At 37.5% G+C, this 22314-nt stretch overlaps 2 protein-coding genes across 2 annotated transcripts; one reads left to right on the top strand and one right to left on the bottom strand.

Moving 5' to 3' along the window:
- Window positions 1-22: 22 nt before the first annotated feature.
- LOC145432210 (uncharacterized) lies at window positions 23-5430 on the top strand. The gene is made up of 6 exons (XM_080308872.1): window positions 23-1068; window positions 1178-1332; window positions 1879-1932; window positions 2071-2140; window positions 2230-2431; window positions 3702-5430. Exons 1-6 carry the CDS (start codon window positions 86-88, stop codon window positions 4191-4193), a joined length of 1956 nt encoding a protein of 651 aa, XP_080164998.1. The 5' UTR covers window positions 23-85; the 3' UTR covers window positions 4194-5430.
- A 4193-nt stretch (window positions 5431-9623) lies between these two features.
- Window positions 9624-19901, bottom strand: ptgs1 (prostaglandin-endoperoxide synthase 1). Its single transcript, XM_026187347.2, has 11 exons — window positions 19767-19901; window positions 19600-19686; window positions 16928-17044; window positions 16190-16330; window positions 15777-15920; window positions 15524-15705; window positions 15337-15420; window positions 13288-13534; window positions 11985-12271; window positions 11401-11548; window positions 9624-10418 (listed from the first exon to the last, which is right to left on the bottom strand). The coding sequence occupies exons 1-11, from the start codon at window positions 19771-19773 to the stop codon at window positions 10069-10071; spliced, it is 1794 nt and encodes a 597-aa protein (XP_026043132.1). The 5' UTR covers window positions 19774-19901; the 3' UTR covers window positions 9624-10068.
- Window positions 19902-22314: the final 2413 nt, after the last annotated feature.

Here is a 22314-nt window from a genome sequence, read left to right as displayed (position 1 = left end):
TCTTTTTTTAATATTTACAGGTACCAACCCAGTCAGTGCAACTACACTTCCAACATTTTTAAGAAAAGCCGGGGCTGAGCTAGATATGCCATTGAGGACCCTTGCCCATGTTTTACATCACCATTTGAAACAGCCAACAACCAATTCTACCCAGTCGTTACTCAGTCAGATCAAGCCTCCTCTTCACCTGAACCTCCAATCAGAAGCTCTACACACCCAAGTACCAATGACCATTAAACCACATTTTATTTCACACAGTGAACCAGCTGCAACACAGAGCCTGGCACCTGAAGTAACCAGTGGAGTGTTGGTCGAAACCCTTCAGCATTCATTCAGTGAAAGTCGATCCCATTTGAGACAAATGCCATCAAAATTTCAGCATTCAGCCAGTAACAAGTTGTTTATAGTGCCCAGTTCTCAGGACCATTCTGTGCCTCAAGTTAATCAAATTGCAGAGACATCAGTAACTCAGCAACCATCTCAGCTACGTGTTACTGGACCTTTTGGCTTTCTAAAATCGGACCCCTTCATGGCAACTCCAACACCAAATCCTGTTACCCACGCTAAGATGAGACACTCCGATTCAGTCACCCTGACAGTTGCCTACAAAACATCATCATTTCAGCCTTTGCAACCTTCACCAACCCTCTCACAAACAACTCAAACTGATCCTCAACACTCCTCTACCTTAAGTTTTTTACCAAAGTTTCATCTTGAGCTTTCTACAATTCAGTATAATCTGCCTTCAACAGAACTTCCATCTTCTTTAATCCCCACGCCTCCAATATCCGAAATTCATCTTTCAACAACAACACCTTCAGCCAGTTCCAAACTTTCTCAAACCCAACCTGAATCATCTCCAACACAAAATTCACAGCTTCCATTCTCCACCATCCGCCCTTCAGATCAGTCACTCCATCCTTCATTGTTAGACGCTGAGGTAGTCCAACAGGTCAACAGGTCACATTGGCTGAATACTACTCATGAAAGTCATCCAGTTCAGCCAGAGCTCACAGACTGGTTGAAAAGGAACACTTCCCAGTCACCCATGACTAGCAATGATCCCAGGTAGGCAAAATAAAAATATGATAGATTGATAAATATTTCACCTGAGTTTATTACATTTAGGGAACAAAAGTAATAAAACATCAATAAGTCACTATCTTCTCCATTTCAGAGTGAAGCAGCAATCACCATCATGGCTGCCTGTGCTGGAAAAACATGACATCCCCATTGTGGTGGGAGTGGGTGTATCTTTGGCTTTCATCTTTATCACTGTTACCTTCTATTCTGTGGTACAAAAGAATGAACCCGCACCAACAAGCCGAGCAGGTCAGCAATCCGCCCTGCATGAAATGCTAGTGTCTTGGTTTTCCTAAAATCATGACCATATTTTGGCAAAATCGAAATGATTGGGGTGGTGAGGCTGCGACAGTCTGGTGATCTGTCCAGGGAGTACCCCACCTCTCACCCTATGGTAGCTGGGATAGACTCCAGCCCACCCTCGACCCTGCATTGGATAAGTGAAAGAGGATGGATCTTGATGGAATTGATAGAAAGTTATTAACCAACACTGCACTGGCTAGCAAGTGAGGTGCTAGTGTAACAAGTTGTAATTAACTGTGTATTAGAGTGCTAGGTTTGGCTAGTAAAATTAAACTATAATTTAGTTTATAGTTTAAATTTACTTAGGAAGTGAACATTTGTATTTTGACTTTCAATACATTGGGCATTTTAACATTGACTTGTTTATGAATTAACTCGCTTAAAGAGCCACCCTCAAGTGGCCATTTAAAGAACTGCAGGTTTTCCATATATACTTGGCTCAAACAAAAATGATATAACATAATAATAACTGAGCTCTACATGTGCTTTCAGATGAATTTTTAACACTGAACACAGTCTGGTTACCTCTTATATCTTTTTGCCAAGGTAAGCTAAATTAGCTTTATTTTAAACAGGTAATTGATCCACTTGTGTCACTCTACCAGAAAGCACATATGTAGAGCATTTTAACCCAAATGTTACTTTTTATTATTACGTCAAAACCACATTACATGTCTTTGACAGCTCAGAGGAATTTAGGTGTTCCCATACGACATGCTGAACGTCGAGCAGCAGGACGTACGTATGAAAACAGGTACTCTACTTCTCAGAATAGAAAAATAAATTATCCTTCACAACCCATCTTTCTGCATTCTAATACCAAGTGTTGTATGTCTTATGCAGAGCGTTTGAAGATGACGACTGTGTTGCAGTGATTGAACAGAGCCCCAACACATCAGAAACCAGAGCCAGACCCCCAGGGCCCAGCTTGGTTACGGTGCAGATGGAGAGCACGTTTGATGAACTACAAGAGGATACCCAGCGCTCTCTGGACAACCACTCAGTCACTGTAGAGACGTACCCTGAGCCTATTCTTGACATCAAGGTCTGGTAACACAGAAACACTTTACCATAAAAAAATGTATCCAGACATTTTTATCCGTGTTTAAGGGGAAGTTAAGAAAGTTACAAATTTATTGAGGCAACCCAATAGTATGGTGGTCAGCACCATTGTCCCACAGCAAGAAGGTCCTGGGATTGAATCCACCGAGCCACAGCAACAGCCTTTCTGTGTGGATCTTGGAGTGTGCATGTTCTCCGGCCTTCTGATAGACTAGATAGACTAGTGACCTATCCAAGGTGTGCCCCACCTCTCACCCTGTGACAGCTGGGATAGGGTCCAGAACAACCACTGATGATTCTTCTTCTTCTTTGGACTTCTTAGGCGGTCAACACAGCAGATCATCTGCCTCTATCTCAGCCCATCCCTTACATCCTCCAACCTTCTTTATGTCCTCTTTCACTACCTCCATAAATTTTCTCTAGGGTCTTCCCCTTTTCTTCCTGCCTGACAGCTCCATATTAACATAAAATACTAACATATTTTGCTTACTATATTGACTATCCCTCCTCTGCACATATCCAAACTATCTCACCCTACCCTCTCTAACTTTGTCTCCAAACTGGTCAACCTGAGCTGTCCCTCCAATATACTCATTTCAAATTTTGTCCTGGTAACTCTCAGTCAAAATTTGAGCATCTTCACGTCTACCACCTCTCGCTCTGCCTCTTGTCTTTTTGTCAGTGCTTTCCCTCTTGGCAATGATAATTTTATTTAAATAGCACATATGCTTTACATAGAAGATAAAAACCTGATTGCTGCCTCTTGCTGCGATCCTTCTGTCACAAATCACCCCTGAAACTCATCTCAACCCACTCCATCCAGCCTGGATAACTGGAAGAGGATGGTTGGATGGGTCACACTGTTAATGATAAATATTAGAAATTATTATATTTAGTTATGAAAACAGCATATCCAGCTTCGTTTATTTAACTAACAACTGTGGCATACTATATAACCTATAGGGGGAGCTAAAACCCTATATAAGTGTACAAACGGTCACAGTTTGCACAGTTTAATAAAAAGAACAAACCATTAAGATAATAAAAAAAAGTACTGCACTGAAAACAGTGATGATGTCTCCATTTAATTTAAACTGGCACATGCAAGGACTAAACCAACAGCCTTATAGTAATAAAATGCTCAATCATCAGAGTTGTCTTTAAAGATAACAATGTGGCAACAGTGTAATGATTTCACTGCATTTTAAACATTTTTCCCTATGTTATTATTAACAAATCCTCTCTACTTTCAGATTGATCCTTCTCTGGAGGAGGAGAAAGGGTGCAGTTTGTCCCAGCCCAGCATTCAGGTGCACTGTACTGAGGATTGGACCAGTAACAGAGGAGACAACCAAAGCCCATGCCAGGACACGTTGCCTCCTCCCTCACCCTTAATCTCCCGTTCTCCTTCCCCATCACCACCATCCAGGCGGGAGGAAAGCGTGCACTCTTCTTTAACACTGCAGAGTGCTGAGCCATGCGTTGCACCTATCCACCACAGTCTCAGCATTTCACATGGCAACCCTCCACTGTTGCTGTCTCACAACGTCTCTGTGGGCCTCACCACAGTAGCTGTTGATGTCCATTTTTACCCTGCAGCTACTGCTCCAATGGCTGTAGGGACTAGTACTCACATTAATTCAGTTTCAAACTCCTCAGCAGTGACTGCACCTCTTTTTAGCCCCACGTTAGCTAACAGCCAGGAGAATGATCAGTCAGCTTCCAGGCTGCATCAGTGTAAATAGCTACATTATAGGACAAATCATCTTCAGTGCTGGCACACATTAAGTGAAATGGGAACAAAGCTTTGGCTAGCTTGATGGTGTGGAGATAGGAATGCATAGATTACTAACGGGCTGTCTAGCTGATCCAAATCACATTTAAGAGTGTTTTACACCAGTGGTGATAAGCAGAATATTATATTTCTCTTGGAGTTCATTTAGAGATTTTTTCTGTGTGAAAAAAAAAAAAACAAATGTGAAAAAAAGTGATGCAGACCAGAGTCAAACACCTATAGGTGTGAAAATGCCGCAAGTGACAAAGTGAGGAAAGTTGCAGCAAAAGACAAAGTAATATGACACCTGAGTAATTTGCAAAAGAACACATTATAATAACTCAGTTCTCTTTGCCATTAAGTATGAAACTAGAACCAGCTAAACTTGCTATAGATAATGATGTGCCATCATCAGTAGTTGCTGATGAAACCCCAGTTTATCAGTTCACCTTACACATCTGTGCAGTGTCACAGGTGCTATTCATAGCAATTGTGCAAAACAGTTTTTTATGTTTGTGCAAGGATTTAACACACCTAGATTAAATCTGTTAAATATTGACGAGTAGAGGTAAGTGTTAGCAGATTTCCCAGTTTCTAGTTGTCATAACCAAACAGTGCTAATGTTTTCTTGGCTTTAGCTGCATACTTGATGCATGAGTGGAATCCTCATGCACACTTTTTGCCAAGGAATACAAATACATTTCCCAAAATGAATGTAAAACAGCTGACTAAGGAAGCAAATATTCAGTATTAGCATTCACATTGTTTTTCTTAATATATGTATTTATTAGCTTTAGGGCACAATTTATGTGTTATACTTAATTGGCTACGTTTACTGTCAGGTTGTTTTGTTTTGTTCTTTAACCCTGAAAGAGAAAATGTATATGTAGTATGAATTTATCTGTTTTACAGGCCTAAATGGATGTAGGGTAGTTTGAGTAAAAATACTGTAATTTGTGTCTTTTTCTGTTAAACAGCCAAGGATACATGCTTTGCAATTTTTTTGTGATCCAGTCCTGCAAACCTGTTTTGGTTCATGACTCATCATTATGTTGAGGTTGACTGTTACACCTTTTTGAAACCAAAGGATGGTAACTGGTATGTCAGTGAACATGTAGGCAGTACACCAAAAATAGTTACACTGGAGGAGCACCTTCATGCTGTTAAAATGTTAGTTGCATTACTTTATTAAAACGCTGTAACTGTCACCATGTGCTTCATGAGTCCATATCCTGTATGCACTGTGTGTCCACTCTGACAAGATGCTAGCAAGAAGCTTTCTGCACACCATGATATTGTTTTCATATCTTTCGGCAAGGAGACAGTAGTCATTCAAAGTTTATCTGGAACTGTTTAGGTAAAAAATTATGCTTAAAGGGCAACAGAAAAAGAAAAACATGCAAATACATTGTTAAAAAAAATATGAAAAGACACATTATAAAGAGCATGAGGGAGAAGACGAAAAATTATTTAAAAAAAAAAAAGGAAAAGGGAAGATCCACAAAGTCAATAGATTCAACACAGTTAAGAAACTTCTTGAGACAGACTGTGTGGTGCAATTTTCTGGTCTTGCTCTGCAACAATGGCCACTGAGGATCTCTGCCACCTTGTTGCAGCAACACAGTGCTAATCAAGCCTCAATTCTTCCCTCTTCGTAGTGAACAATGATTGTATATGAAAAACCATACAAAAAAGTGACTTTAGATATATGCTGCAATTTTTATAGAATCAATAACTTTCAACAGTGATCAAAGGAGCTGCCAAACCAAGATGATTAAAAACAAGCCTCGATCCTTATAGCTTAACCTGTAAAATATTCATGATTTTTATATGTGAAATTTGATTTTTAAACTGGTTAACAAAATATTTTCTGATCTTGTTATAATAAATAAAATCTGTGTGTCTTTGATAGCTAACTCATCCCACAGGGTCAGGACTGGAGTAACCAAAAGTACATCCAAAAAGACCCCTGAAGGTTCTTATCTATTGTAGGCAGTATGACATCAAAATGTTGCCTCGCAGCCAATCAACAATGAGGAAAAATGATCAGTATTAAGCATTTATGCTTTATACTATTATTATTTCGTGACAGTAACATTTAATTTGTATTCACAGAAGTTGAATTATGCATGCTGTATTATGATGTCATCTCATTGCCCTGCAGCCACCTAACAACAGATGAAAACGACTTGTTTTTAGCCTTTATGCACCTTTAACACCTTATTGTACGTATTGTACTATTTTCATTTTACGACAAAAACATCTCCTTTATATCCACATCTAATTTATGTCATCAATGGGCAAATTTTTAAAAGCATATTATTAAAATCTACCGCTCCTATTCATCAGTGCAAAAAGGCCCAACACTAATGTAGTATGGGCATGTGCTAGCAATAATAATATACAGAAAATATCCATCCATCCAGCCTCTTCTGCTTATCCTTGTCAGGGTCACAGGGTGGGGCTGGAGCCTGTCCCAGCTACCAGAAAGCGAGAGGCAGGGTACACCCTGGACAGGTCGCCAGCCTGTCGCAAGGCTAACACATAGAGAGATGTACATCCACACCTATTGCTGCTTTAGAATTACCAATTAACCTAACCTCACTAACTGCAGGTCTTTGGACTGTGGGAGGAAGCAGGCGAGAACCCACGCAAACACGTGGAGAACCTGCAAACTCCCCACAGAAAGGCCCCGGCCAGGTGGTGGAATCGAGCTTACAGAAGATATATATACAGAAATATCCTATCTAATATAAATAAATCGTTAATTGTTAAGCAGCTGTTCACTCTAGAGAAATCTAACCATATGACATGTTAAAAGTACCATCAAAGTAATACTCTGTGTGGAAAAATACAGCATGTCTGAAAGGTTACATAAGCCAGTATGGAGCTTTTCATTCAGTATACAGGTTGATACACAGAAGTAGCAGTGTCCTATTACTATAAATAACTTTGAATTCAGTGTTAGTTATAGTAATATAAATAACTATTTATAATTATTTATCATATTGTTTGAACCTCAGTTATTGCTCAGTTATTCAGCTTGGGTACTGTTATGATACAGCAGTTCTTTTCTCAAAGCAAAGAACTTTTAAATCTAACCACTAAATTCACACATGAAACAGAAGTAACTCTGGCCACCTTTTATGGGGTAAAAACCACAGCAGAGTGGAAGTACGTTTCTCATAAGACGAGACGCTACCCTCTGCATCCTGTCAGCCATCGTGTGCAAACAGAACACCTTAGACCTGTGGCGATAGCATGCAAGACTGCAACTTAAAAGCTCATTTAGACAGTAGCAACTTGTAATGTGTTACTGCAATGTCATGAGGGGTTTTGTGGTATGTTCATCGAAGCTTTAGATGTGTTTATTATCGTTATGTTTTGACTTCTGTTTGATTTTACTGCTGTTGGAATCATTTTAATTTTAAATTATTGCTAGGATTGAGATTTTTGGTTGATTCTAGTTTTTTGAAGGATTACACATTTGAGTCATGATTTCGTTTCTGTGGAATATGCAGCCCCTTCTTCCTTCTGTCTTTCTGTATCAGTTTTACTGTCCTCCTGTTCTATCTCAGTGAGTCTGTGTTAAGCTTCATGTTTTAATACTTCACTTTGATGCTCTGTGTTAGTTTTACTTCCTCCTTTGTGATTGTCCCAATTGTCTTCATCTGTGTTTAACTTCTTTCCCTTGTTTCTCATTCTCCAAGTTATCTATCCACCTGGGTTTCGCTGAGAAATCAGTCACACAGGGAACAAGACTGTTGATCATCTGTTAATCTGTTTCTCTCTGGTTAAAGTGGCAAAGTGAATGTCTTTGCCTCTTTTCATGACACGTTGGCTGCTGCTGTGACCCTTAATGACTCACGTGATTGCAGTTGACCTACTGTTGGTGATTTTCAGTCTGATGGATAGACTGCAGGGCCAGGTGCATCTCTCGGGTGTCAGGTCTTTGCTAGATTTAGTTTTTTTCATTTTTAAAGACTATTTTAAACTGTTAATCTGCTATATATGTTTTTAGGCCTGCTGTTTTTTTCCTTTGTCCTTCATTTGGGAGACTTCGCAAGTTTTCAGGCAATAGTCCTTTGGGAAAAATCCAAAGATTTTATGCAATGAAATGGTATTAGGCTGCTAATAATGAAGTGCCTGAAGATACCATTTAAAATTGTTTCTTTGCTGAGTTGTCTGCTATGTATAAGTATGTATATGACACAAAACTGTTTCATCGTTTGGGTTCGGTTCCTTTTTTATGCTTGAATGGTTCATAGGTCAGTGTTAAGCTTTCAGCAAAAAAACAAAAAAACCCCACCTAACCTCAAGGTTTTCTGTTTCAAAATGATACAAGAAAGTCTGGCTTCTTGGAGGCATAATATAAACAACTGAGAGGTGGCCTGTGACCTTTGCACAGTACTGTATGATTCATTTACAGGCTTTCATTTTTACTGCCAGAAATGCAGTTTGATTCGGTAAAACTACTTTTGTTTGTGAGCGCCTGCAAAATCACGTGTTTATCTGAACAAACTGGAACTTGAAACAATCTATGTGTTCATTTAAAAAAAAAAAAACATCTAAGGACTTGCACAGAGAACCACAGAATGAAGTTACACCCCAAGTATCAATATGCACAAACTGCTTCAGAGCAGATTTTATGTGCCTAAATGTACTGAGGATGTCTTTAAATCTTGAGAAAGAGGAATAAAATGTCATGGTGATAAAACTTATATTATGGTTGATGCTGTCTGTCAGTCTATACTATTTATTGCCACAGAGAATCGAAAACAGAAGTAATAGAAATTACTTTGCATTATCAGGAAATACATTTATAAAATGTAACCCATTAATCTTGGCCTTTGAAAAGATTTAAATCAACTTTTACTCAGGGTTTAATTAAGTCAAGCTTTCTTACTTCATAGAGGTGAATCCTACAATAGGTATAGTAGCACCAGACCCCGTAGGTAATGACAGACAGGTCAGTGTTAGTCAGTGTTGCCAGGATTAAAAAGAAAGCAACCCTCCACCTGTGGCACACACTTCCTGAAAACCAGAGGCTGGGTGATCTTGGCTCGTTTTAATAGGAGTTTAAATTTTGCTTGCTGTGACTTTTTTCTTGTCATACTGACCACTCAAAGAAATTTTGACTATAAATCACATTCTAACCGTATCTTCATACAGCACTTCATAAACTATCCATAGCTAATTTAGACTCAATGGTTAACCTAACATCCATGACTTTGGACTCTGCAAAGAGGATAAAGTACCCGAAGAAAGCAGGCAAACAGGAACATGCAAACTCCCCACAGAACGTCCACATTGCGATTTTATCCAAAAGCTTCCTTCACTCACCACTCCACCAACACGCAGCCTGTGATTTTTAATCTACTCAAGAAAGAAACACACATAGTTTGCCAAAACACTTTGATTTATTCGTAAAATCTCCTGTTATTATTGAATGACAGTGTTTCTCAGAGATTAAAAGCTCATTTTGATCAAAAATAACACATCAATCTTTGGTGTCTCTCACATTTATTTTTTGCACTTTAAAAATACACAAGTTTTCCTTCTTTTTAAAATGTAAAAAATATAATCTTATTCAAAAGCCTGCAAATTAAAGCATGTAAAAAAAAAAGAAATCAAGGTTTAGAGGAACTGTGGTGCTGAGTATCAAGTCATATATGGGTCACCAGATCCGATTCGATGGTTTGTCATCTTTATTTCTATGAGGTAGACCTCCCTAAATTTTTGGCACATCATTCACTGCTGACAGGGTTACACCTACTGAGTATTAAAATCATCCTTTCTCAGTAAAAGCCAAAAAACTCTGCCTGAGTAATAATTCAGGTCGGAATTCAAAGTTCAGTGGACGGTTTCCTCGGTTTTGCCTCGTCCTCATTGCGCGGCACATGGAAGTCCACATATGGACACCATTTGCTGTTGAGACACACCAGTTTTTTCAGAGTGGCCGTCTTGACGATATTAAAGCCGGTTTCTCCTCCAAAGGTGCTGGGCTTCCAGTATTCAGGCGAGCAGATTGGGTTTCCAAGCAGGCCTTTCAGTGAAAAGGGAGCACCCATCTCCACCATGCTCTCTCCAAAAATGGCATTAGGACGGATTTTCTCTAGCATTATGCCTGGGTAAAACTCCAGGGCGTCTATGTCACCATAGAGCTCTTCTAAACCTCGGGCTATTTCAGTGTTGTCTGTTTGGAAACAGAAAAATGGCAGGAAATTACTGCAGTGGTTTCATTTAATTCTTGTGTTGCTATAAATGTAAAATAAAAAGAGTGATTTTCTGTTGCTGAACCAATTTTATGTACACTTACCATAGTCTTAATGCCAACAGTTCGAAACTAGTCAAACACTGATTTCATTAGCTACTGGTGCGTTCATTTAATTGTATATAAACATTCATACAAGCACGAAACCCTCAAAATCCACTGATTCTCCAGCAATCTACATGAGGCAACTCAAATTACTCAACATACACTAAATGGTTGTACTGTAAAATTTCAGGCACACATTTAAGTTAGTTTAAATAATTTTTTCATCCAGCACTATCAGCTGAATATTTCTGCTGCTTTGGTTTATAATTTATATTTTTCTTGTCAAAAAGTGTATCCTGCCTCTCACTCAGCTGGGACTACTGCAAAAGGTTTTATTAAAGAAGTTTCAAAAGTGAGTATTTGCTTATATAACACTTTTCTACTCTAGTTGAGCACTATATCCTTTTATAAGCACTTTCTTCTAAAGTGTTTTTTATCTAACACCCACATTTACACTTCAGTGAATGCAGGTTTCTTTCCCAAGGACACTTTGGCATGCAAACTGGAGAGTGGAGCAGCCAGGGATCAAACAACCAACCTTCTAATTATTAGATGAGCTGCTCTACCTCCTGAAGTACAGCCACCCCAACTACTAAGTATCACAATAGAATCAAATTATCATTCTATATGGGATGTGTGAATTTACTGATCATATGTTCAACACAGGAAAAATAAATATATCTAGTAATGCTGTGTGAAAATGCAGACAGTGCCTTGAAAAGCACAGTCCAGTGCTGTTTACACATATGTGCTATGCTGCTGTGTGGTTGACGAAAATGCATGTATATTGCATTTTGTGTCACATATGTGTAATGAGTAACAAAGGGGGCATGCATGTGTTCATATTTCTTTAACTTACCAGTTAATTCACCAAAGGACGTGTAAGGCTTCAGGTTAAACCTCTTCCTATATTCATTGAAAGGCTGCACACGTGTAGCTCTGGATTCTCTGATGACCATTTCTGCAACTTTAAGCACCACTTGATGAGAGTTGTGACCTCCTCCTATCTAAAAGTGTGAATATAAGCCACAAAAATGTTTTTTCATGAGCAGTGAGTGACAAACTCTGCTGTTCCATGACAGCTTGCAACACATTCTCAGCCTTGCAACACACAGAAGTACTATACCACTTTGCATTAATCTAATGCTGCTAAAAGACATAACTTGATAGCATTATCACTAATCTCAATTTAGGAAGTAATTGAGAGTTATGAAATGTAGACGTTCAGTGTTTGTGAAAATGTATTGCACTGCATCATCTGTCATAAGTAGCTGCAGTTTCATAACACAGTGAGAACCGATGATTATTGTGATTTATCTTTATTTATAAAACGATAAAGTGTATGAGGCTGATGGTGCTGCTTTCTGTTAACTGATTGACAGCAGCAATGATAAAAATATACATGACCCATTTCCCGTTTTCTGACTTCTATAATTCTGTTACCTGTCCTGCAATCTGTCGAGAGAATGCATCCACCAGCCTTTCCACCCCGTAATGCATCAGGAGGGAGGTGTTGTATAAAAACTGAGAGTATGGTATTTCTTCTCCCTCTATGACAATGCTGTCGGGCATCAGAGGGTGCCAGTGGTACAGGTGGCAGAACTCCAGGGCGATTCGATTGCTGTACTGGAAACGTGTATTGAAGAGCAGCTCTGGGTCAAACTTCAAGTCCAGCATGTAGCCACTCAGGTGCTGCACATACTCTTCTATTATAATGTTGATGATCTCACCTGAGGGAGAAATACAAAAATTAGCTTAGATTTGTGGAAAAATAATATTATTTATCTTCATGTTTAGTAATTAACGAAACACTGAAACAGTGAACAGTGTCAAATTCATAAGTGGTTTGTTGGTGAATAAATGGCGTCTTCTTGTGGCCAGAAAAAGAACAGCAACCGTGCACATGTAGTGATCGTGGCATCACCTTCTCAAAGCAGAGCACAAACCTTTAAATTTACAACCTCAAACTTCAAATCTCACAGCTCTAAGGCTGAAGCACTGCCATAAACAGGACACAGCAAATGACTTTAATAAACATTAAAATAACTCTTAGACCTGCCTTTTGTTGTATACTGAGAGTATATGGACATTTTTCTGATTTATGCCTCAGAATTGAATCAGAAAACACCCAAGCTCATATGTGGCCTTTTATCTTAATATATGTGTATCAAATGAAAAATGTACTGGCCAAGAGCCTGAAATATGTTTTGTGCTGAGTAACTGTTTTGGTGTGTGGCCCTTTCACTCAAGTAAAATCATAATCCTGCTCAGGTGATAAAATTGATGACACAATAATATTTATATACATAATTTAAGGTATAAATTAGGTTTGACTTAACATTTTGACTTAATGTAGACAAGTGATAATTACTTTGCATAGTCCCTAAAATGACAAGCTAAAATATAACCTTTCATTCAAGTGCTTCATCCAGGCTGTACAGAATTGCATACTATTCAACTGATTCAATCATATTCAAGCAGAGCCATTTAGGACATTTAGCTATGAATGTCTGCAGAAAACTTCATATCAGTCTGTTTTACCAGCAGCGGTTCAACAATAGTCACAAACTGTAGCCAATTACCGCTGTAGCCAAAAAGGAAACAAAAAAACAAAAGATATCAACTCACAGACAAGTAGCTGATAAAGATGTACAAAAAGTGAAAAGACTAGTGTTTTGAATTTACTGTGTTTCACTTACTTTGTGTGTTTCAGTCATTCTCTGATTAAATATTTACTTTTACTCACCAATAATGATGAGTCTGGCTGTCTGGAAAAGCTGCTCATCATCCCAGGTGGGATGTTCTGCCTTTAGGATGTCACAGACTCTGTTATGTTCCCGCAGCCATATGGTGGCATACATGGTTAGACCCGGCAGAATGCCAAATACCTCCTGACCGATGGCCAGACGCTTGTCTGCTGGGATGTTTTCAGGATACACCATGTGCACTGGGACCTCAGACACTGTAGGAGGGTACACCTCACCATTTACCAGCTGTGGGTGGAAGAAGAGTTAATTCCAGTGATTTCTTTACTATGTTTACCGACTATATTATAGAAATTAACATATACTAGTGGAATTCATGTAAAATAAAATTAAAAAACAAAAACAAAAATCTGATGGACTATATTTGTAAAGCAACAACATCAAGCTGTTAGATGAAGATGGGTAAAATAAAGAGGCTTCTTAAACTGTTCTGAAGACATGCTGATAAGGTGGCAGTGAAAAAATGGTCACCGATTGAAATTTTGTTTTAACCACTTACCACAGGCATCTAGAAAATCCAACACGATGTTCTCACAAGTTAACATGCTAAAGGAAGTGCAAGCAATCTATATCTGACTCAGTGAACATATACAACACAGAGCTCTGGAGAGTTTTCTTAAAGATGAGGAGGTAAATTTGAATGTAGTATGTTACCCGTATTAGGTACCAACCCTTACAAGATATTGCTGAAACTTACAGGTATTACTTTTTTAAACATTTTACTTGAAAAATAAATATGACTGACTGGAGTTAATAAGTTCAGCATTTGGAAGAAATTTTTTGCTTGTCTGGTACATTAGATCAGATTAACTTCCAAGACTGTCGGTGGTCATGGTTCTCACGGTGACAGTGTAAATCTCATCTGTGATGTTATACTCACTCTAACCACCTAAATTCAAAAGTGTAAGACTCAAAACCCAATGTCTAATTTTCTAACATATAAGGCTGACAGATTTTCACCTTAAAAAGGACGAGACTCAGAAATCTAAAAAATGTCTGAAAGACCTAAAGACATAAAAAGATAAAGCTTGACATGTTAGACAGCTCAGCTAATTTAGGTTAGGCCAACATTTCGGTTATATTGCCATCTTGTTGCTGTGGCATGGTCTTGATAGCACTTATAATTTTTCTGCTTTTTCATGTGGGTGAAGAAATTTTCTTTAAAAAAAATACACGTGTATGTGTGGACAAAGCTTCATTTTCTGGTGAGAACACCAAGTGAGCATTATATTCCTCATGCTTTCTGAAGGTCATTATCCTTAAAAATCTGAGGAAACTGGGCAAGTGGAAAACAGAAGAAGTGTCAGGCTCAAAAAACAAAAGTCATGTCCTTTAAAAACTAGGGGGAAAAAGAAAGGAAAAAAAATCCAACAAAGATCTAATACAGGACTATCCACTGTTTGCTGAAGCCTCATCAGAACTAGTCTCAGTGTGTGGCTGTCAAGAAGCCATTCTTAAAGGGAGGAAAGGCTGATCTATGCCAAACTGCCAAAGAACTGGACGGAATATCTGTGGCAACAGGTCGTATGGAGCAGTTACTGCTAATTAGAAGTTTTTGGTTCAAACCTTCGCCAATATGTATGGAGGAGGTCAGATGAGAGATACAACAAGTATCTACACCCCTCTGTAAAGCATGGTGGATGCTCTTTCATGGTCTGGGGCTCAACCAGTGGTTTTGGAGATTTCATGAAAATTGATGAAACTATGAACACAGAGATGTTCCACAATATGGAAACAATGGTATTCCTGTTCAAGTATTATTGGAAGTTAATTAAAAAACTAAGCTAAATAGGTTTTTGTTTTCATTCAAGTTTTTAAAAAAATCTTTTTTCTAAATGAAATTAAGTATTTAACTGTGAGTATATAACTATGAATGTATATGACAGTGTTTACAGGTTTGTAGATAGGTGTATGCGTTTAGCTAGTCATACTAATTATGTATGCAAGAAAGCTCAAGCACTTTCTTTTTTCTCTCTAACTTTTTATAAGGTTCTCCCTTTAGTGTTTATATGCAGCTATGTCAGACACACCTGATACTTCAGCTTTCCATCTTTATGAAGCCGAAGTTGATGTTGTCTCACAAGATCTTCTCCATAGATGTTGCTTGCGTCTACCTGTGTGGGTAAAAGAAAAAGAAAGAGGAAAAAAGGCTTACATTTGGTGTAATGAAATGATGTACAACACACATCTTTGTTATGTAGAATGTCAGAAACTCACACCATGCCCCAAACCCTTGGTGAAGCCCCCCTGAACTTTATGGTCTGTCTTGAAGAACTGGTGCGTGAAGTGTTGAGCCATAAAAGCAAACATCAAATTGGTTCCCTGAGGATTTGGCCTAAACTTCTGTCTCTTGAAAAACCTCTCAACTAAGACTTTGGCATCAGGAAGAACAGGTTTACCTGCAGAGAAAGAAACTCTTGAAGCTTTCCACAGAAACACAGTTATGTCTCTTTAGCTGTGTAGGTCTCACCTTTAGCACCCATAGGCAAAGGGCAGTCTTCAGGTATAGGAGGAAGGATCCGAGTGTAGTAGGAGATATTAGAGTAGGACTCCCAGTTAATGTATCCATATTTGGTATTGTAGGTGGGAGGGCTTGGAATAAGGTCACTCCTGACTTTAGGAATAAATGTCAAAGTCATAGGTAAAATGTCTTTATTAGATACATAAATTTAGCTTTATGAACTCTTCTTATATCTTGCAGGCTTTGTTATTTGCAGCTGTTTATCTGGAAATAGGAAATTGTCAAATCCCTATAACGTGAATTTTGAATGAGTTTTATGTGTCATGAGATTTTCTGGGACGTTCTCATTGGTAAAGGAATTATCTAAACATTTTATAGTCTGCTGACTGAGTAACTCATTTAAGAACGTTTATTTCACCTACCTGTCAACACTAATCTCATGAAGGTGTCTCGTAGGAAAGAGTTGTTTATCAGGCTCCAAAACCACGGGAAGTGAGTAAGGATGAAGTGAGTCACGGAAGGACTGGGTTTCAGCATGAGTCGAATTCTGGTCCAAAACTCCGCTACGCATAAAAAAATAAAAGTAAAAATAAAAAAAAACAGAAACAAAACTGTTTTTCATCCTTTAAATGCCAATTGTAAGCCATTTATAAATATATCACTAATGCCTGTATTAATGGGAAACAAATAAATGTATATGTATAACTTTTGTAACATTCGTTTTCTTTATTCATCACATGTAGCAGGTTTAGCCAAAAATCTATCTCTAAAACAACTTTCATAAAATCTAAGCAATGGGGTTGACATTTTGAAAATTGATGTTTCCGAATGTGACACATGCATGCCAACTAAAAACGTTGATAAATATCAGTAAGAATCGCTTAACAAACAGGTTTTGCATTTTGTTTCTTTCAGTGACTCTGACTTCCTCCCTTCACACAAAACCTAAACCTACTCATCTCAACCAAAAACAAATATTGAGAAGATGGTTTCTAAATGCAAAACATCAGCTCTTTTATCTAGTTACTCATGAGTGTTTCCTTTTGACTTATCTATCATAGCTGTGCACAGATAGGATTATCTAAACAAAACTAAGATAAAGGGTTAGCTGTGTACTCCAGATCAACTTGCTCAGTTTGTAAAAAAAATGTTGTACTCACGAATAGTGCAGTTGTCTCCATAAAAGCCAGTGCGAGTGCAGTCACATTTGAAACTGTCTGTACCAAATCGCACACACACTCCTGCATGTTGACAAGGGTAGTAGCAACAGGGATTCACTGCAAACAAGAAAAAAAATCAATGAATAACTTGAAATAAAAAAAAAAAAAGCTAAGCTAAATGATTCGTGGGGTGAGAGTGTGAGGGATACTTGGCTTATTAACATGAGGATATCTACAGTGGGGCAAAAAAGTATTTAGTCAGCCACCGATTGTGCAAGTTCCCCCACTTAAAATGATGACAGAGGTCAGTAATTTGCACCAGAGGTACACTTCAACTGTGAGAGACAGAATGTGAAAAAAAAAATCCATGAATTCACATGGTAGGATTTGTAAAGAATTTATTATAAAGATAAAGTTTTTGCATGACTCTATACAGATGGGGAAAATTAAGTGCATTAAAAGGTAACAGTAAGATGCTACTAATTACTGTAATTACTTCACTGTAGAGTAAAAATACCACTGAAACTTACAAATAAACCAGCAATTAATATCAGGGTTGGTGCGTCTCAGATCTTAGTAGTGAGCAGTTTTGTACATGTACTGTAGGTATGTCTGTAGAAGACATGGAGTTACAATATTTGGATGTTTTTTTATTACACTAAACAAAAGTCTTTAAATTACGGTTAATTAATTCTGAGAAACGGAACTAGACTTGAGCTTTATCTGCACCTACATTCAAATAGCTTCAGAAAACCCACTGAATATGATTTTAAAAGCCCATTTTAATTAGGCACAGACAGTGTGAAAGTGCAGGATGAATTCAAATACAGCTGCATTTGTGCTTGTTAATGTATGCATGTCTCACTAAGCTTTTCACAGTCCTTAAGCTAAACATTTGCTGAACTCACTTCCCCAAAAATGTAACCAGAGGCATACAGCAAAAGAACCAAAAACAAAACATCAGTGAATTGGGGTGTCCTAGGACAATTAATAAAGGACAGAGTTTGCATTTAGCTTTTAACATAGAAAACATCCCATGTATGAACTGTGAAACTAAAGTTTGACTTAATGGTTTCTAAGCATATAATGTCTACGAATAAACCCAGCAACCTCACTGTGACTTTAACGCTTGCTGTAATATCGCTTCCTCCCCCCCCTTCCTGCTTGCAGAAGTTCAATGAGATAATGTGACACTGAAGCATTTTTTCCTCATTAGTTGGAAATGAGTGGATAGTTAAGCATGTCTTCCCTTGAATGAACAACAGATAGACTTAGGCGTATCAGTGTGACTTTGTCAAAAAAGTGTGAGGTGGCTCTACACTATTTTTAACAATAAAGTTATTAAAATACTTTAACAATTTACAAAAATACTGCACAGGAAGTATAACGCATTACTCCCGCATGAGTTTGGCAGCACAAAGAACTTCCCCTTAGGTCACAAGGAGGTTGTACCATGTAAATTCTAATGCTATGAGTTGTAAAAATCTACACAGTGGCAACAACATTAAATGTGCACACAATGATAGCGAAATGCGTTTTGTTAGTGCCATCGCTCTAAATGTCACCCTTTTCCCCAGTGTACTGGAGGAAAAAAGCAAGGTCTCCCCACGATCAATAAATTCATGTCCGAATAGTCAGTAATTTGCCCTGTGTACGTCTGTAAAGAAAATGCCCTTGTCTGAAACCAACAGGGGTCAACATTTGTGAGTTTAGGAAAAAGCCTTCTTTTCATCCCTCTGATCCAAAGTTGACCTAATTCATGATGGGTTATTAAATAATTCGTTTTTTCTTATGCATGGAAGCACATTCAAGATAAGAACATTTGGAGATTCCCTGTTTACTGTTGCTGACTATAGTAACTATGTTGCAAGAAGTTTAAATCTGTATGCCTTTGTTGACTTCCTTCCCAAATACCTTCCCTTATCTTGGCTTTCTAAACCATTTTTTCTTTCTTTCTTTGTGCAGAGTACCCTGCCAAATTTCACATGTGCATACAAAACCCTTCTCAACCATATATGAAACATACTAAACAGTGGAACTTAAAGCATTGTCAAGCTCTCAATAGTTCCTCCTGATCTGAAGCTCTCTCTGCACCCATCGTCTTCTGCTGTTGAATGAATGATGAATGAAAAAGGAAACAGATAATTTGCTAACCATCATGTGTGGGTAATGACTGTTACCATGCAACTGTGCTCTGCAGCACATCAATTAAAAGTCATGATAGAAGAATGGATGTTACTCAGAAATTCTGAGATACTTTCATAAATATTGTTTAATAAGCAAACCACTGGCAGAGAGAACACAATACGGGCAGCTTGAGATGTTTGTGAACAGCTGAAGTTTTGTGAGGTGTTACTTTCTGGCAGGAATACCAGGAGTATCAGTGCACTTTCCAATGTGAACTTTCCAGAGCCCTGCAGAGGAATGAATGGAAAAGCTAATTTTGGGTCCCTCAGGCCCCAGCTTTGACTCTTTATGTGCTAAATGTTTAATCAGCAAATATTAGAGTTGGTTTGGTGGTTGCTAATATGCTTGATTAACCTTCATGTAGAAAATGAACAGACTAACACAACAAGAAATGATATGGGAGAAATGATTGTTTACTGAAAATCAAAAGGTCATCAGGATAATCAATCATCATGTCCCATGTTGTAATTAAAGAAACTGCTTACCAACACTTGAGTCACCAGCACATGATGAACTCTCCAGCAGCAGCAACAGCAGCAGGGTGATGAACACCCAGATGAAGATGCTAAATGCTACAGAAGATAATAATAATAATGACACTGAGTTGATGTTTTAAAAACGAGCATTAAGTTTAGATAATTTTAGAACTTACCTTTCATGCTGAGCTAAATAAGAGTCTAAATGTTCTATTACAGTGTTATTCTGCTCTTTCTAATATGTTTGAGAAACAGAGATAGGCTGCTGTCTTCATAACGTGCCATTGAGACCATGCTGATGCAGCTTCACTGGCTTTATAATTAACTATCGGGAAATGGGCGGTAACAAAGCATCCTCCACTTCCTCTATTTAGAATTTCATAGAAAACCCACAGTGTACCACTGGCTTCAAAGCTTTCTGATTGGACAGTCTTACACAGACTGGCAGAAATTCTAACTTCAAAAACTGAAATAGACCCTTTATATATATACATATGTGTGTGTATATATACACACACATATGTATATATATATACCGTTCAGATCAATGCCGTGAAACCAAACCGCTTTGAGAAAGTTTCAAGGTGTTATATCCCCACCTGCTGGTAAATTTTATTTAGCACCGCATTGTGTGAACTAACAGGGGACATTAGCTCTGTAAAATCAACGCATACTGTGTATACAACCTTAACACCGCATTACGTTTCATTTCAGTGACAATTATGATGCAAAACTGTAGTCAAGCCGCCATTGTTTTTTTTAATTAGCATACACAATTATTTGCACTTCCTGTTGTATGTTCTGTAGTCTAATTGCACCTATCAAAACATAAATAGCCTGCTAGAATTTGACAGCAAAATAGTTTGTTTTGTTTTGTTTTTTCTAAAAACTTGAATTTGGGTGCATAGTTACTTTGTTAGCTTAAGCAACCCTAAACCTAACCCAGGATGTTTCACTCACTGAAGTATGACTAGGAAACAGTGGAGTCACAGGGGTGTAGTTTGTGGAGTGGTTCGTGTGCTTCATAAAACTCATAATGAAACAGTGGTACACGTCTTCTGAAACTGCACCCACACAACAATCTTTTAGAAAGATAAGACAAACATTTTCATAACAAAGTTAGAACCATATCTTTGCTGGATAAATTTGTATTATTTGGTTTATTTGGTGCATAATTTGGTATTGTTTGCTCTTAAGGAGCTTAAAGGCAATGACACACTGTATTTATTTTATTTTATATATATTATGGTAAACATCAACATCCATTCAGGCAGGTTTTTAACCAAAAACCAAATACATTAATACATACGTACAGTACAGCCCCAAACATAAATAAAGTAGTTTACTCAGGTAAAAAGTTGATTCTTCAGTTGTTTTCACTTGTATTACCAGTAAAGACTTTAAGACTGCCTAATCATCATACATAAAAATAAAATACCAGAATATGGGCTTCTCCTAAACTTATTATTGGCCCTTGTGTTTAGATAAAGTTTGTGTTTCTTTTTAATTATTGTGAATACTTTAGTTGTCCGAGAAGTAAGAAATGATTATAAGGATCTACTATTGGATAAACATATGTATTGACAATACAAAATATAACTGCCATAAGTACAAGTAGTCTGCATATAATTAAAAGAAAGACTTCACTGACTTTACTGAATTCCATAAACGTTAATATTACATTTTTTGTCATTTTCTAATCAAAAACTTATTTTTAAAGTCAGAGTAAATTAAATCACACTTATAAAACAAATGTGTCAAAAATCACAGTCCTGGTAATTTTTATTTGGATGAAGGTCAAAATCTTTTGGGTTCTGCCAAATTTTTTCATGTGCATGAAACAAAAGGCTGCGACCTTAGAAAGTAAGAGCTGTGTTTATTTTTTGTAAGGCTGAGGTCACCAGTCTTACCATAAAGATAGGAACACTGTCACTGGTGTAGCCAGGTTTGAATCACTGGGGAAAAGGAAGGAAAGAAACAAATGCAGCTGAGTTTCCATTTTCCGATCTCGGATACCTTCCAGTTGAGATGCCATTTGAGCCAAACCTTTGTGAGATTTTAGCCTTTTGAAAGCACTTTTGTATAATTCCCTGCATACTGTAGCAATTTTAGAGCTAACCTGTTTGTAGTGTCCTTATTCAGATAAGTTTGATCTAGACTGAAGAATTCAGCTAAGTCTTTTACACTTTGCATACTTCTCTAATTGTGGTGTCTCGGAAGGAAGTTAATCAAATCTGTTGTAAAATGATAACGATATAAGCTATTTGTTAGCCTTATATCTAACATGTGCTCTGTAGCTGTAAATGCCTGCTAAAATCATACAGATACTTTATCCATTTTCTCCAAAATCCTCAGTGAAATTAATGTCACTTTTTAATTTGTTATATTGTGATTGCATTAATCTAACTTATTGATTTAACTTGTTAAGTTAGAAGAATATTACTGTTTTCTAGTGATATATTTGTGTTTCCAAAAAGATTCCTGAAGGTCTACTTTAAAATGACCAGAGAATCAGACTTCTAAAAGTTGCAACAAAATAATTCAAAACAACAACAAAAGATGACATTTTAAAGTCTTCAAAGCTGGTTTTCCTTCACGAACTTAGTTACTTGTAGCGACTGTATGCCAATTTGGACAGTTATTATATTATTATTATTAAATTAATTAATGGGCACTGGAGAATAAAAATGTATAGAGTCACAAATCGAAACTTTTGCTGACTAT

Source organism: Astatotilapia calliptera, chromosome 12 (genome assembly GCF_964374335.1).
Source record: "Astatotilapia calliptera chromosome 12, fAstCal68.1, whole genome shotgun sequence".
NCBI lineage: Eukaryota > Metazoa > Chordata > Actinopteri > Cichliformes > Cichlidae > Astatotilapia > Astatotilapia calliptera.
Note: the sequence above shows the minus strand (reverse complement) of the source record. Positions and strands in the feature narration are given on the sequence as shown.

Excerpts from the sequence above, each read along its gene's own strand:
- LOC145432210 (XM_080308872.1), top strand. The coding sequence starts at position 86 with ATGCCATTGAGGACCCTTGCCCATGTTTTACATCACCATTTGAAACAG. Across the intron at positions 1,333-1,878 it reads CGCACCAACAAGCCGAGCAG|ATGAATTTTTAACACTGAAC; the intron begins GTCAGCAATCCG and ends ATGTGCTTTCAG. Across the intron at positions 2,141-2,229 it reads GGACGTACGTATGAAAACAG|AGCGTTTGAAGATGACGACT; the intron begins GTACTCTACTTC and ends TGTCTTATGCAG.
- ptgs1 (XM_026187347.2), bottom strand. Across the intron at positions 16,331-16,927 it reads TGGAGACAACTGCACTATTC|CGGAGTTTTGGACCAGAATT; the intron begins GTGAGTACAACA and ends TTTTATGCGTAG. Across the intron at positions 15,921-16,189 it reads CATGAGATTAGTGTTGACAG|TCAGGAGTGACCTTATTCCA; the intron begins GTAGGTGAAATA and ends TTATTCCTAAAG.